Source organism: Rhopalosiphum maidis, chromosome 4, assembly GCF_003676215.2.
Source record: "Rhopalosiphum maidis isolate BTI-1 chromosome 4, ASM367621v3, whole genome shotgun sequence".
NCBI classification, from domain to species: Eukaryota; Metazoa; Arthropoda; class Insecta; order Hemiptera; family Aphididae; genus Rhopalosiphum; species Rhopalosiphum maidis.
In genome coordinates this window covers 14,886,565-14,899,647 of record NC_040880.1, presented here as the reverse complement: position 1 = coordinate 14,899,647, position 13,083 = coordinate 14,886,565, and the positions used below count along the sequence as shown (strand labels likewise).

The following is a 13,083-nucleotide window of genomic DNA, read 5'->3' as shown; positions in this document are numbered from 1 at the left end:
AATTAGGTAAAATTGAGTTCATGTAAACTCCGCCAGTGAAGAAAATCAAGTAGTAGTATAAAATGAATATAATATATTATTAAAAAAAATTATAATTTAATGTATATGATCATATCGTTCACATTAAATATTTAAATCATAGTAAAAAAGTCATAATAAATAATCGTTATACCTAATCAAGGCCCTCACAAGAGGGAGGGGGGAGCTGATGGACTTTGAGTACAGGGGCCCTTTGAAATTTATTTGTAATTTTTATAAAGTTTTATAAAGAACCCAGACAAATATTTAGTACATGGGCTCGATATTGTATGTGGGGGCCCTGTACCTAATAATCCAAGTATGTAAGCTAAAATGATGTAATACAATTTGTAAATATTCTAAGTCTTGTATTACTCCATTAGTGTACCTATTTATAGCATCCCGTAACACTGTCATTTTTTTTTCGATTTCGAATTTATTTTATTTGGTGGAGTTTACATATACCCATTTTAGGTAAGAAAAAAAACTGACGGAGTTTACGATAGACCTTTTATTACCTTTTTATCTTAACCGGTATTCTGGCGGAGTTTACAATCGCCCGATCATATACAATACGATGTGAAGAAAATGTTCCGTTTTATGTACCTATTTTATTAGGATGCAAACATTATATTTATATATACCCAATAGAAATAGATAAAATAGATTATAACCTGTTCATTTCACGAAACGATGAAACAGTCTACAATAAATAATATTAATGTAACAATATAGATGCGACAAATTAGCAATTACATTTATATATTACACATACAATACATTTTATATATATGATAGGTAGTACGTTGATATACTTTTTTTCTTTTTTAAACAAAAACTATTTAATTTAGATTCTGAGCGGATTTTACAATGATGTGTGTTTTTTTATTTTGTACCTGAAGATAGTTAAAATTAAAAAAAATCCAATTGACATTTGAGGTTAAAAATAAAACATTTTCAACACTTTTCTTTTTATTTATAAAAAACCACAAACAAACATTTTTGAAGAGCTGACATTTTTACATAAAATTAGTTTTTAAGAAAATCGATTTACTTATATTATTGTAATTCAAAAACGAATATCTACTCCTAATTGAAATATTAATATTTTCACAAAATGTTTATAGGTTAGGTATATTAACATTTTTATATCTTACACGGTACCTACCATCATAGATCATAACCTAATCTTATGTTCTATGATGGCACTATAAGCAGCTTAAATATTTTTGAGCTAATAATAGATATTTACAATTTTTTTGGAGATAAAAATGTTTCAGATTTTGTGGTCTTATGCACATAAGTGAAGATATTGAATCTTTGTTAGAAAAACAAAAAAGTGAAATAAAATTAACTCAATTTTTCATGCATAACTAGCTGTTGACAAAATAATATTTGTTGGTTTTTGTGATTTAAAAAGAGTTTGTTGCGAATTAATACGATAAATGATAAAACAATAGTATTTAAATTTTAAATTAAATACTTCACAATATATCGATTATCGGCAATAATATTTATGAAGAATGAAGAAGTCCTTAAACTTGACGACTGAAAAATTGATATTGTTTCATTTAAAAAATAAACAATTTATTAATGATGAAAATTTTTTAATGAAATTCAAAAATTGTATTTTAATAATGATTTACAGTATCAAAAAAAAAGCCAACGGCACGCAGTGTTCCCAAGCGGTCACCCATCCAAGTACTAACTACGCCCGACGTTGCTTAACTTCAGTGATCGGACGAGAACTGGTGTATTCAACGTGGTATGGTCGTTGGCGACAAATAATGTGAAAATAATAGTTATTAAAGTGATCAACCAAAAAAAATATTGTTCAAAAAAATTTTTATGCATTGCAGTATACCGTCCTAACAGGCACAGATCCAGAGTAAAGATCTGGGAGGGGACCTCAACAATTTTTTTCTAGTTACTTAATTCATAATTTAAAAATTTTTTCATAATAGTAGGTAGGTATAGGACATAGGTAATCAATGTAATAAATAAATTAATGATTATTTAATTTATAAACGTTATATATGAAATTATAAAATCTAAACGTCTTTCTATATTGTAGCTTTTTCCAAATCTATCAATTATTTGGTCAATGTTCATTTTAACTTTCCTATGAACACATAGTAAACACAAAGAAATAAGGCGATCCTCCTGCATTCTAGAGCGTAGCCAGGTTTTTACTATTCTCAGAGTAGAGAAACTTCGTTCTGCGGTAGCTACACTCATTGGTAATGTACAAACTATACTTAGAAGCTGGTATACTGTAGGAAATATATTTGGATCACATTTATTTAAGGCGTCTATTGATGTTGATGGAATTCGATCTTCACTTCACACACCAATATTTTTATTCCAAAACTTAAACCAAAGCTCAAGTTCACCTGAAATAATAAGAATTTTTATCGATTATCAATGAATTAAACATACTTTAACAAATTAATCAATAAAAAAATACTTTGCAAATGTAAATCAGCTGTATTATCTGATCCTGATGATAGCAGAGGAAAAAATCTTTTACTTGCTTCAAGTATATTTATACTCAAAGTATTGTTTTCTTTTCCACAAAATACTTTAGGGATTAACAGTCTTAAATTAAATGCACCAATCACATCTGGACAGAAACGAGTATTCATATCCACAAGAACACCATCTAATAATGATCTATAAATAATACCAACGATAATAATCCTCTACACTTTGAGTAGGGTAATTGGCTCTATTCATTTGTGTTTTGGATATACGTGGTAATTGAATATCAAATCCTAAACTTTTAGCTATATGTTAGTGCCATAGAGTAAATACTCTATGGTTTGTGCACCACAGAATGATACTATTCTGTGATGATACGTACAAATCAAAGTGTGTAACGTGTATCACGAATTAAAATATTTTAATTCGTGGTGTGTATTGTATATATATATATCCACCTTGTTTAATATATTATATATTAGTTATATTCTTATATTATCAGATATATATTATATGTGATTTGAAAAATAGTAATATCACAAGGTGAAGAATTATAAAAAAAATTTGAGAAATAATATGTCTGGGGGGCCTGTGCCTCTAGGCCCCCCCTGAATCTATCCCTGCGTCCTAATAATACATCTTACTTGAACTTTCAACGGTTATCCTATACGTCTAGTCTAATGTTTTTTATCTTCTCTCCACTTAGAGGCGTAAATCGTAATAATTTCATTAATATCTCTTTCTTTTTCTTTTAATTTTTGATCACGTGGTAAGCATCAATGGTATTTTTTTCGCTTTAATTTCGAAACCTAACATTTTTTAACCGAGGAACCACTTATTCAAGCTATACATTTAAAATTCGATAAAACTTTGTTTGAGCCACTGCCACTTTGAACAGTTTGAATGACATTTGTTACAATAATAAAATTACCGTTGTCTTACAAAAGAAAATATTGTTTTTGTTTTTCGTATTGTTGATAATAAATATAATATAATTGATATAATATTATATTATACACATTTGACAGTTTTTTGTTACAATTATTATTTTAAATGTAACACTTCAATGTGATGAATGTGATGTCGATTATGCAACGCCTGATGCATAGGCAAACTCGTCTACACACAAGATAAATAAAATACATTGTGTATTAAATTTCAGGCGAGAATGATTATTCGTTGATTTTATTATTTCATACTCGTAAAATTGTATGTAGTATTAATAATAAAAAGTATTATACAGTAAATTAATAAATTTTGTTGAGCGCGATACTTATGATTTATAACTAGGGCTTGGATTTAAATGCCCTTAAAACTATCATAAATAATCAAAAACACTTTAAATTATTGTCTTTAGATCATAATAATAATACACTAAAGAATTGATAAACAATTTTTAATTTTTGATTTTACTACAACAATTTATTTACTATATAATATTTCATAATAAAAAATTAAAATGATCCGAAAATCGTGGATAATTTTCACAAACGAATAACATCTCTTTAGGGCTGGTTCTAAGTAACATACAAATATATAAAATTATAAAATTAAGATTATATTAAATTTAGCTATTTATGTATTTCTAATTAAACCTGTTAAATGATTCGCACTGTACTAAACCTAGAAAAAATTCTTGAGATAATATTCTTAATATTTTGAATTGCTTCATTTTGTACTAAAAGCACAAAAAAATGTACAAATTATTAAACTAATTTAAAAATATAAAATAATTTTTTAAATTTTGATATATCTGTTACCTACTTGAATAGAATCTAACTTGAAAGATATATTGTTTTTTACATAGTATCCTCTAGAAAAACACTTTACACAATATTATTACATTGAATCTTAGCCTCTAATTACTATAAATTAACAATTCAAAACTAATCAATTTAAAAACGGTAATTTTATACTAATTTTAGCAGAATTATAAAAATCGTATAATATCTACATATGTGTACAATAAATGAATGGATTATACATGAATCTTACAATAAATCAATTCATTTACTCAAAAACTTGATTAATTTGGTTCCTAAATTTTTTATTGTCAATCAAGAAAATTAAAACCAAATTATAATTTATTATTATTAACTACCAAAAAAATAGTTTGTTTTAAATAGGTGCTAAGACAATAGTATTATTTTCCTTTAGTTTTCATTGTAATGTGCTAATTATTGATGGGCTCTAAATTGTAATTAATTTTTCTGATGTTTTTAATTAAATAGTTTCATTAAAATGTATTCGTTTATTCGGTATTAAGTCGTTGATGTATTTTTTATCAGTCAAATTAAATTTGCATAAACATTTAATGATACGGACGAATGGTTTGATTTAAATTTTGCTCATTAATCACTATACTCTTTAAAGTTTAAACATTATAGAATAAACCATTTTATCACTCATAAAAATATTGACACCGGAAACAATAATATTATGTTACTATACATTTTTGACGCATATTTAATTATTATTTTCCTTCACGATCATAATTTGCATTTATAATTACGTTCAAATTTTACGTAGTGCGGCGTTTATCTACATATCATTTACATTATACGAATTGGATGACTTTTAAATGTTGTGTGACAAAATAAAATAAAAAATAATAATTTATAATTTAAAAATAAATAATAATGTATGTATAATATTGTATATATTATAACTATAACTTTTGGAATAAATGAAAAGTATCATTTTCGACATATTTTTGAATAGCTCCTTTTAACTTTTTCAAAACAATTCTTGTTTCTTTTTAGTGAAAGTTTAATATACCATTAAAGCGATAAAAATGTTCTTAAAAATGATTCATTCAATATCCGGTACTTGGTAATTTTAATAAAAGGTTAATTTAACATTAGTTACATAAGAACTGGTTTGGGATTTTCAATTTTGATTTCAATAAACGGTTGATTCTATAAACAATGATCATGTTAAGCGGAACTCACTGTATATTAAATTTAATATTTTTAGTTAAAATTTGTTTAAAAACTTGATTGAAATTTAAGATTGAAATTTTTCTTACTATAATATCATAGTCTATAGTGCGCTTAAAATATTACCACTATGTATTATAATAAAATAGTCTTTGATTTTTCATTGTTTTTAAATTAAAATTAATAATTTATAGCTGCTGCGCTATTTGTCCTGAGAAAAGTGCACCACGATCTTATTTTTAATCAATGTAAGTATTAATTTCAAATAAGATCGCATTCATATTTGATGTTTTAGGTTTTTTTTTCATAAATTATAAAATATACCAAGTAATAATAATACATTTTTGATTGATTATTTTTTTTGTTACTTTTTATTAGTTTTTGCTTTTGATTCTAAAAGCATTAAAATATTATTCTAGGAAATCATTATAATTTTGATAAATATAGAACATAGATTTTAAGATGAAAGTGTTTTTTTGACATGTTGACAAGATTTATTAACTAATTTAGTAAAATCTATATGACGACTACAATATTATCATTAAGTATATTTGAAAAAATTTAATATAATGATTTTGGCAACGTTTTAGTATAATATTATACATTACTACATGAGTATATGTGTATAATAGTGTAATTTGGTACATAATCTAATACGATTACTAATAACAAAAAAGTTGTTTATAAAAACGGGAAATTGGAACATATTAATTTATGTGTCCCCCTCCCCTCATTACCATTGGTAAATATTTAAACATTTCTGTTTTTAGTAAATTACCTAGCATGCCATTAACAAGTATTTACATAACGTGCTAAGAATTTTATTTATCATTATAATGATGGACGAAATTTAACCAATAAATCCTATAAATTAATTAGGTATACATATATTATTGAAGGCATATTGTGTATGCCGAATGGACATTTTATTTAAATGTTTTTAATCTAAACCACTGTAAAGCTGGATATTAATACGAATTAATAAGCTCAATTTAGCTAATTTTTATTTATGTACTTACATATTTTTTTATTTTTTTTATTAATTATAATAAATTTAAAAAATAATAAAATTAACTAAATTAAAAATTATAATTTACGAACGCTGAATAATATTTATAAAATTATAAATTAAAATACGACGTATTAACCTGCAGGATAAGTTTTTATCGGTGTTTTAATCAATTCCTATACTTGGGTTATTAGGCTGTATCACTTCACTCAATAACGATTTATAATAATACACTAGATAACATTACATTGCGTAAATGCGTAATATGAATATTATAATATTGTACGACACTAATAAAAACAGTAATAATAATCGCGATAAAATCTAAGAGTCAGTTTCATCCACGTCTACAAAACCAAAGACGTAGAACTGTCGCAGCACCGAATGGCCTACGTGCACGTTGAACTTTGCTACGTGGACGCGACGCTTGGAAACAATCAAGGCGGTGGCCGTTCGACCAGGTTTGGCTGACTCCGTCCCATAACCGTAGTTGGGCGATTTTAACGCTTCCTCTTCCGCTCCGCCAGGAGACCTTAACATCTCTTCGGTGCTCCCGAAAGGCGACTCTAACGACTCTTCATCGTCACCGTCGCCGTCGCCGTCTTCGTCTGGTTGTCGGTTGCGCCGAGGAAGCGTTAAAGTCACCTGAATGTAACGTGACCCTTTCGGGTCTAAACGAAACCACAGTGGCCTACCACTGTTTCCTAAGTCAAACGCACTTTCTTTAGCGGGTTCTACGGTCCATTCATTTCCTTCGAACTGCGATGCCATCGCCACACGCTGCTTCGGGTCTGCCCGCTCCGCCAAACGGAGCTTTTCGACGAACTCGTACGTCTCGTCGTTGGTCATTGGCTCCAACCGCTCCCTCATCCATTCTATTTGCACGTTGAATCGGACATTCGCCCCACTGGTGTTCGTTACCTACACGTATGTATGTATAATTAAAATTTTTAAAATATAGGTTGAAAATATGAAATTTGAATGTGTCAGAATAATAAATATAGACAGCCCAAATCAGTATATAGTGTACGCACGATTTCAGTTTGGTTAGGGTTCTCACTATAGATTGATCATAGACTCAATGATATTGATACACGCAAAGCCAACAGTAATTACTCGGAAAATAAGCGCTTTTTTCGCGTGTTTGTGCGTAGTTTGTATGACGTTGAACATGTCATCGGGCGTGATCGTACACGACGGTCCGAGACCACTACCGGATACCACGACATGTAGCCGCATCGCTTCAGAACTCAACTCTAACATTTCATTTACCTTTTAGCAAATACAAAATTATGTCATAAGTACACGTGCAATGGAACGGATTTTCGGGTTATATGTGCGTGATGCATAAACGTTTTAGTATTATAATAATATTATGTACAGAGTGTATTAATAAGAAGGTGTTTGAAGATATTTTACATTTGAGTATGCTAATAGTATTTTCGTGATAAACCATTGTAGTACAGGTGAATAATGTATTATATTAAATTATATTTCTATATTGTAATAGCATATTATAATATCCAAGCTATAGTGTTAAATTAATTTTTATGTCTTAGATTCCTCGAAAATTAGCCGGTGCCTGGTGTTAATAATTTCTACTGCAGTAAATATTTAAAAAATAATTTAAATATTTATTATGTTTTTTGCATTTTATAGTAGAAGCCATTTAAATTGTAGTGAGTTTTAAAAAACTAGTAACTACACAAGATGTTATTTTTTAACGATTTTATTTATGTACGCTTTATTGCTTCAAAAAGTTGACAATACTGAGTATTTGACGATTGGACCATGGAACATTTCCTGGTAATAATTATACGGTTTTATTTGTTTTATTGTTATACGGCGGTTTTATACAATTTTATCTGCGCAATATGATATCATAATCATCGTCGCAGCTATATGCACTGTGGCATCAGCTATATTACACAGTCACCTCCTGACATTAAAATATTATTATGCAATGAAAATTGTCTTGTGTTTCTGTTAACAACAATATTATACAGAGCAGCATTAAAGTCACTCACCGTCGCCTCGTGTTCGGGTATGAATGAAACGTTGATCGGCAATGTGTGATTGGGATATAATAACTGTTCACCGTTCAGAGCCTAATGGGATAACAAGAGAAATAAAAATTACCGCCCGTCCGTCAATTTCATAACATATAAAATGACACATTGACATTATTGTTATTAATAATAATAATTTAATATTACAAATGCGCAGAAAAATGGTCCGACAGGGTTTGGCAGCGAAACTTTCAACGGCACAGGACGTGTTGTTGGGTTACATACAAACAGCCATTCGTCGTGACGAACGTCTATGGTCCGTTTGCCAAAATCTATTCGATCGCTAAACAAGATTATGTTCGGTTTTGTTGTCTGACACACGAGACTCAGCTTCAACGATTCCGTGCAGAATCTATCATTTATAAATATCATTTATTAATATCATTCTGCGTTTTTAATATTATATGTGCATGAATTGCCTGCAATGGCAAATATTACGATTTGTGGAAAGATAAACTTGGAACGAACGAACTTTTGGATAATAATATTTAACAAATTCACTATTTATTATTTTAAACTCGAGTTCTGAACTGTACAACAGCAACTATTCGAGACACGCGATAGTCGGACTCACATTATTACTGAAGTTTATAATAATTTATTTATTATTTTATTACACAATCCAGGCAATCAGTCCACTTGTTTAGGTATTTCAAATTTATTAGCAATTTTCTTATTCAATTTTTATGTTTGAAAAAATATTTTTTATACAGTTTGAAAATTACTTTTTTTTTTATAACATTACATTAATTTTCAAAGAAAAATGTTATTTTTTATTTTTTTTTATTAAATGCCTTATTAATATATTAATTTTTTTGATTACAATTTATACTTGTCTAAAAATATGGATTTATAAGTATTGAATAAAAATTATTTTATATTTAAAGTAGATTATTATAGAACAATGGCAAAAGGTGCCCGTAACATGTTATGGTGTACTTACTACTCCACTTATCTAAATTTAAAATACTATTGTGGTTCAATGTCCATTATCAGAATATCACTAAAATTAAAAGCAAAAATCGTTTTAACTATGAGTTAAAAAAAAAAAAAATTAAAAATACAAGTAAAAAAATTAACATTTTTGTAAAAATGAAATATAAAATAGTTTCCCAGTAAAAGATTATTTTTATTGACTATTATGAATCGTACTCAAAAAAAATATCATAAATTATAATTACTTTGACGTATTCTGCTCATTTTATCTAAGTATAATATGATTAGTGATACCTAATCAATAATAATCAATTTTATAACATTTATTTATTATTTTACATTTATTATTATTTGAAATGACTTGTTTCCTACAACGTTTATTTATTTTTAATAAAAAAAAAAAAAAAAATGATTTAACTATACAATATAGGTATTTACGAAAGAGACTACAGAGTAATAGGTAACACTATAATAGAATACTATTATATTAGGTGTTAAATTAACACTGTTAATAAATAATTATCAGTTATTTAAATTTTTGATATTACAATACCCAAAATATTCTTTTGATTTTTGATTTGTGAATTGTATAAAACACGCAGCAGAAATGATTTTCATTGTATCAAACATCAAAGAATAAAATGTTTTGTTGGTTTCGAATACTTTTAGTTGCTCATGAAAAAACGGTTTATTCGAGTAAACCTGTAGTTGAATATAGAAATAATTATTACATTTATTTCTAATGGTACTGCAAAAGTGTATAATATTATGTATTACTATAATATAATATTATTTAAGAATAAAAAATTTCCAATATTTATACTAACTTTATTTATGAAAGAATTTGTATCCATTAAAATTTGATCGACCTTGAATTTTATTACTTCAGAATTCAGACATTCTTCATAAACACTTTGGACCTCATCATCAAGTTTTGGTCGAAATAACACATTAATAGTAATCACCTAAATACAAAATAGTAATCATCATAAAAATAAAGACAAATGTTTTTAAATTTATTAACTTCATTTGAATGTAGTATTCCGTTCCTTGGTTTAAATTCTACCGCAGAATCATTGGAGATAAACTCAAATCTAATTTTGAAATCCGGAAATGAATTGATATTGCGCTCGGTTATATATGCCAAATTCGATGCTCTTAAATTTTATTATAATTATAAATCTTAACATTAATTTCTATGTATTATTAATTCCATAAACGTGTAAAATAGATACATAGTATGCAATTAATTACCTCAAATCAATTTTGAATACCGAATAAGACATGAAATGAGTTTTTCCAAATATAATTTTTTGGACGGAAAGTTCTACAGGTACATCATGAATTTTTGCATGGCATCTTAAAGTAGCCTCTTTAAGGATAGCATTTCTATCGTCGAAAAAACATACTTCAACTTCGTCTTTTAATATTGCAGAAAAGTGAATCCTATTTCGTATCAATTTGAGTCAATTGTTGAAAATCAATATACTTAAAATTATTAACTTATCTGCTCCGTGATCTAATTCTTTTATTTGTTTTTCGCTGACTGCTGGCTTTTGATCTATAATAACTGTACTTGATATTTGTTCATCTATTGTTTCATTAATTGTTTCATCAATCTAAAAAAAAATATGTGTAAAACGAATTTCGACTTTTTTGACCACTTGCAAATTTAACAAGCAATAATACAGTTATTTGCATTTAACAATTTGGCTAATTCGCTATTTACCGACTACAGTCAATAATATTACCGGACTCAAATTATTATAAATAATTGTTAATTATAAAATTAATATAATTTCTACAGATACTAAAGTAATATTTGCATTCAATGTGTACACATATGAATAATACATATATTATAACATTATGTTGTGCTCGATCGGCTTACTTGTGCGATTGCATCGTTTTGAAAAGGACATATTTCTGCATTTACGCCGGTAACTGTATTGCACTGTCAATACGAAATCATCGTTGTACGCATGGACATTTTGTGGCAAGTCACTGGCACTGGGGCTATAATGCAAGTGTAAACGAATTTGCTCGCCAGAAAATATAGTACCAAATGCATTCGGACGTACTGAAACTCTCTGAAAAATTATTAAAACAATTTGAATGTTGTTCACCGTGTTTTTCTTTGTTAACGTTATACACATAATTACTTCTGGTAGTTTCAAGAATCCGTAATCCATTTTGGTTCTAGAATGGTTGGATAACATGACACTCCGAACGACGGTTTCCGTCGTGTTGACCGTACCGAAATCTAACGTGTCGGGTGTTAGTTTCAGGCCGAATGGCGTGGTCACCACCGCCAAAACGCGTACCTCGTGAAATTTTTGACTGTTTGACGGATAAACTCGAACCGGGAAATTCAGAACACCGCTTTTTGCGTCAAAATATAATTTGCATTCGCCTGGGAGCAAGATTTCGTACCTTAAAATGATAGTATTCGCCAACTTTGTAAGTATAACGACACGCGTTCCGTGTTTAGGTACAATAAATTATAATTATATTGAATATTGTATAGGCACTTAAAACGCAGCCGAATGAAAATTTCCAGCGAAGACCCAGCTCTGAGGTATCCTTTCGAATGACTGAGCTCCGCGTGTTTGAACAGTTCCCGTGGTAGTCTAATTTCGTACGGTACTACCACCCTGCTGGTGTTGTGCAATTGGAAGCTGACCATCTTCGTGGAACTTGTTAAGTAGCACAGCCCGGCATCGATCACGTTTGGGTCTATGACGATTTGTTGATCCATGACCCGTCCGATAACGTTTACCCTCTAAAATGAAAAAGAGAAAAAACTATAACCCGTTATTATGCAACGTAGTCTGTATAATATTGTATGCGATACGTCCAATTTCGAGACGGCGCTTAACGTCAGGCTTTGACATAACCCACAGTGGCAACGTTCGTCGAAGGTAATTAAATGTATCCTATTAGGTACCTGATTTGGAATCGAATATTCTGAGTTATCAAATTCTATTATATAACATTCAGTGATCGGCGAATGGGCCAAATGTCGGTTAAATATAACCGGAACTTTAACGGATTTTTTCGCTGGTAATAACACGTTAATATGATGTCTCCACATAAAGTAACTGAACATCTTATGAATAATATAATCGATAATAATACCGGGTTTTATGCCGCCATCGTCCGTTTCCGTTTCATTTAAGTCATAACTTGATGAGTAACCTGAACAAAAAAATAATTTTAAATTTTAAATTAGTCAGGTATTATACAACAATATGATAATGCAATTGTTCAAAGAGCAAATATAAATAATAATCAATGTCAATATTTATCGGCGGCACTAAATATGTGTACCTAATTCAATTGTTTTTATTTTCAATAATTAGTTTTGACTAAATATTATTTTAATAAAGTAAATATTGAGTATCGCAATAAATTGTTTTGAGAAATATTAATGATTAATATTTTTGTCATCATTATTATAGTAATATGTATATTATTTACTGGAGTTTTGTTTTTTCTGATACTCCGTCTCTGTAAGTACGCTAAAAACACAATCGGCATAACCGTTATTTTTCATGATTAAATATTGTTTAGAGTTATAATTTTCATTTGAGTTGCGTGTAACCGGAAAACTGAAACGATTTTAGATAAA

At 28.4% G+C, this 13,083-nt stretch overlaps 1 protein-coding gene and 1 non-coding gene across 2 annotated transcripts; both read right to left on the bottom strand.

The window, feature by feature from the left end:
* Positions 1–1,678: 1,678 nt before the first annotated feature.
* On the bottom strand, positions 1,679–1,797 carry LOC113550736. Its single transcript, XR_003405047.1, has one exon. It is a non-coding gene; the product is annotated as a 5S ribosomal RNA (ribosomal RNA).
* Positions 1,798–6,771: 4,974 nt separating this feature from the next.
* LOC113550054 lies at positions 6,772–12,138 on the bottom strand. Its single transcript, XM_026951664.1, is given in 14 exon segments — positions 6,772–6,979; positions 7,013–7,368; positions 7,564–7,719; positions 8,475–8,555; positions 8,664–8,868; positions 10,006–10,154; positions 10,280–10,417; positions 10,477–10,609; positions 10,707–10,898; positions 10,956–11,071; positions 11,344–11,406; positions 11,408–11,542; positions 11,615–11,885; positions 11,984–12,138. Coding segments are annotated over 14 exon segments (2,358 nt in total).
* Positions 12,139–13,083: the final 945 nt, after the last annotated feature.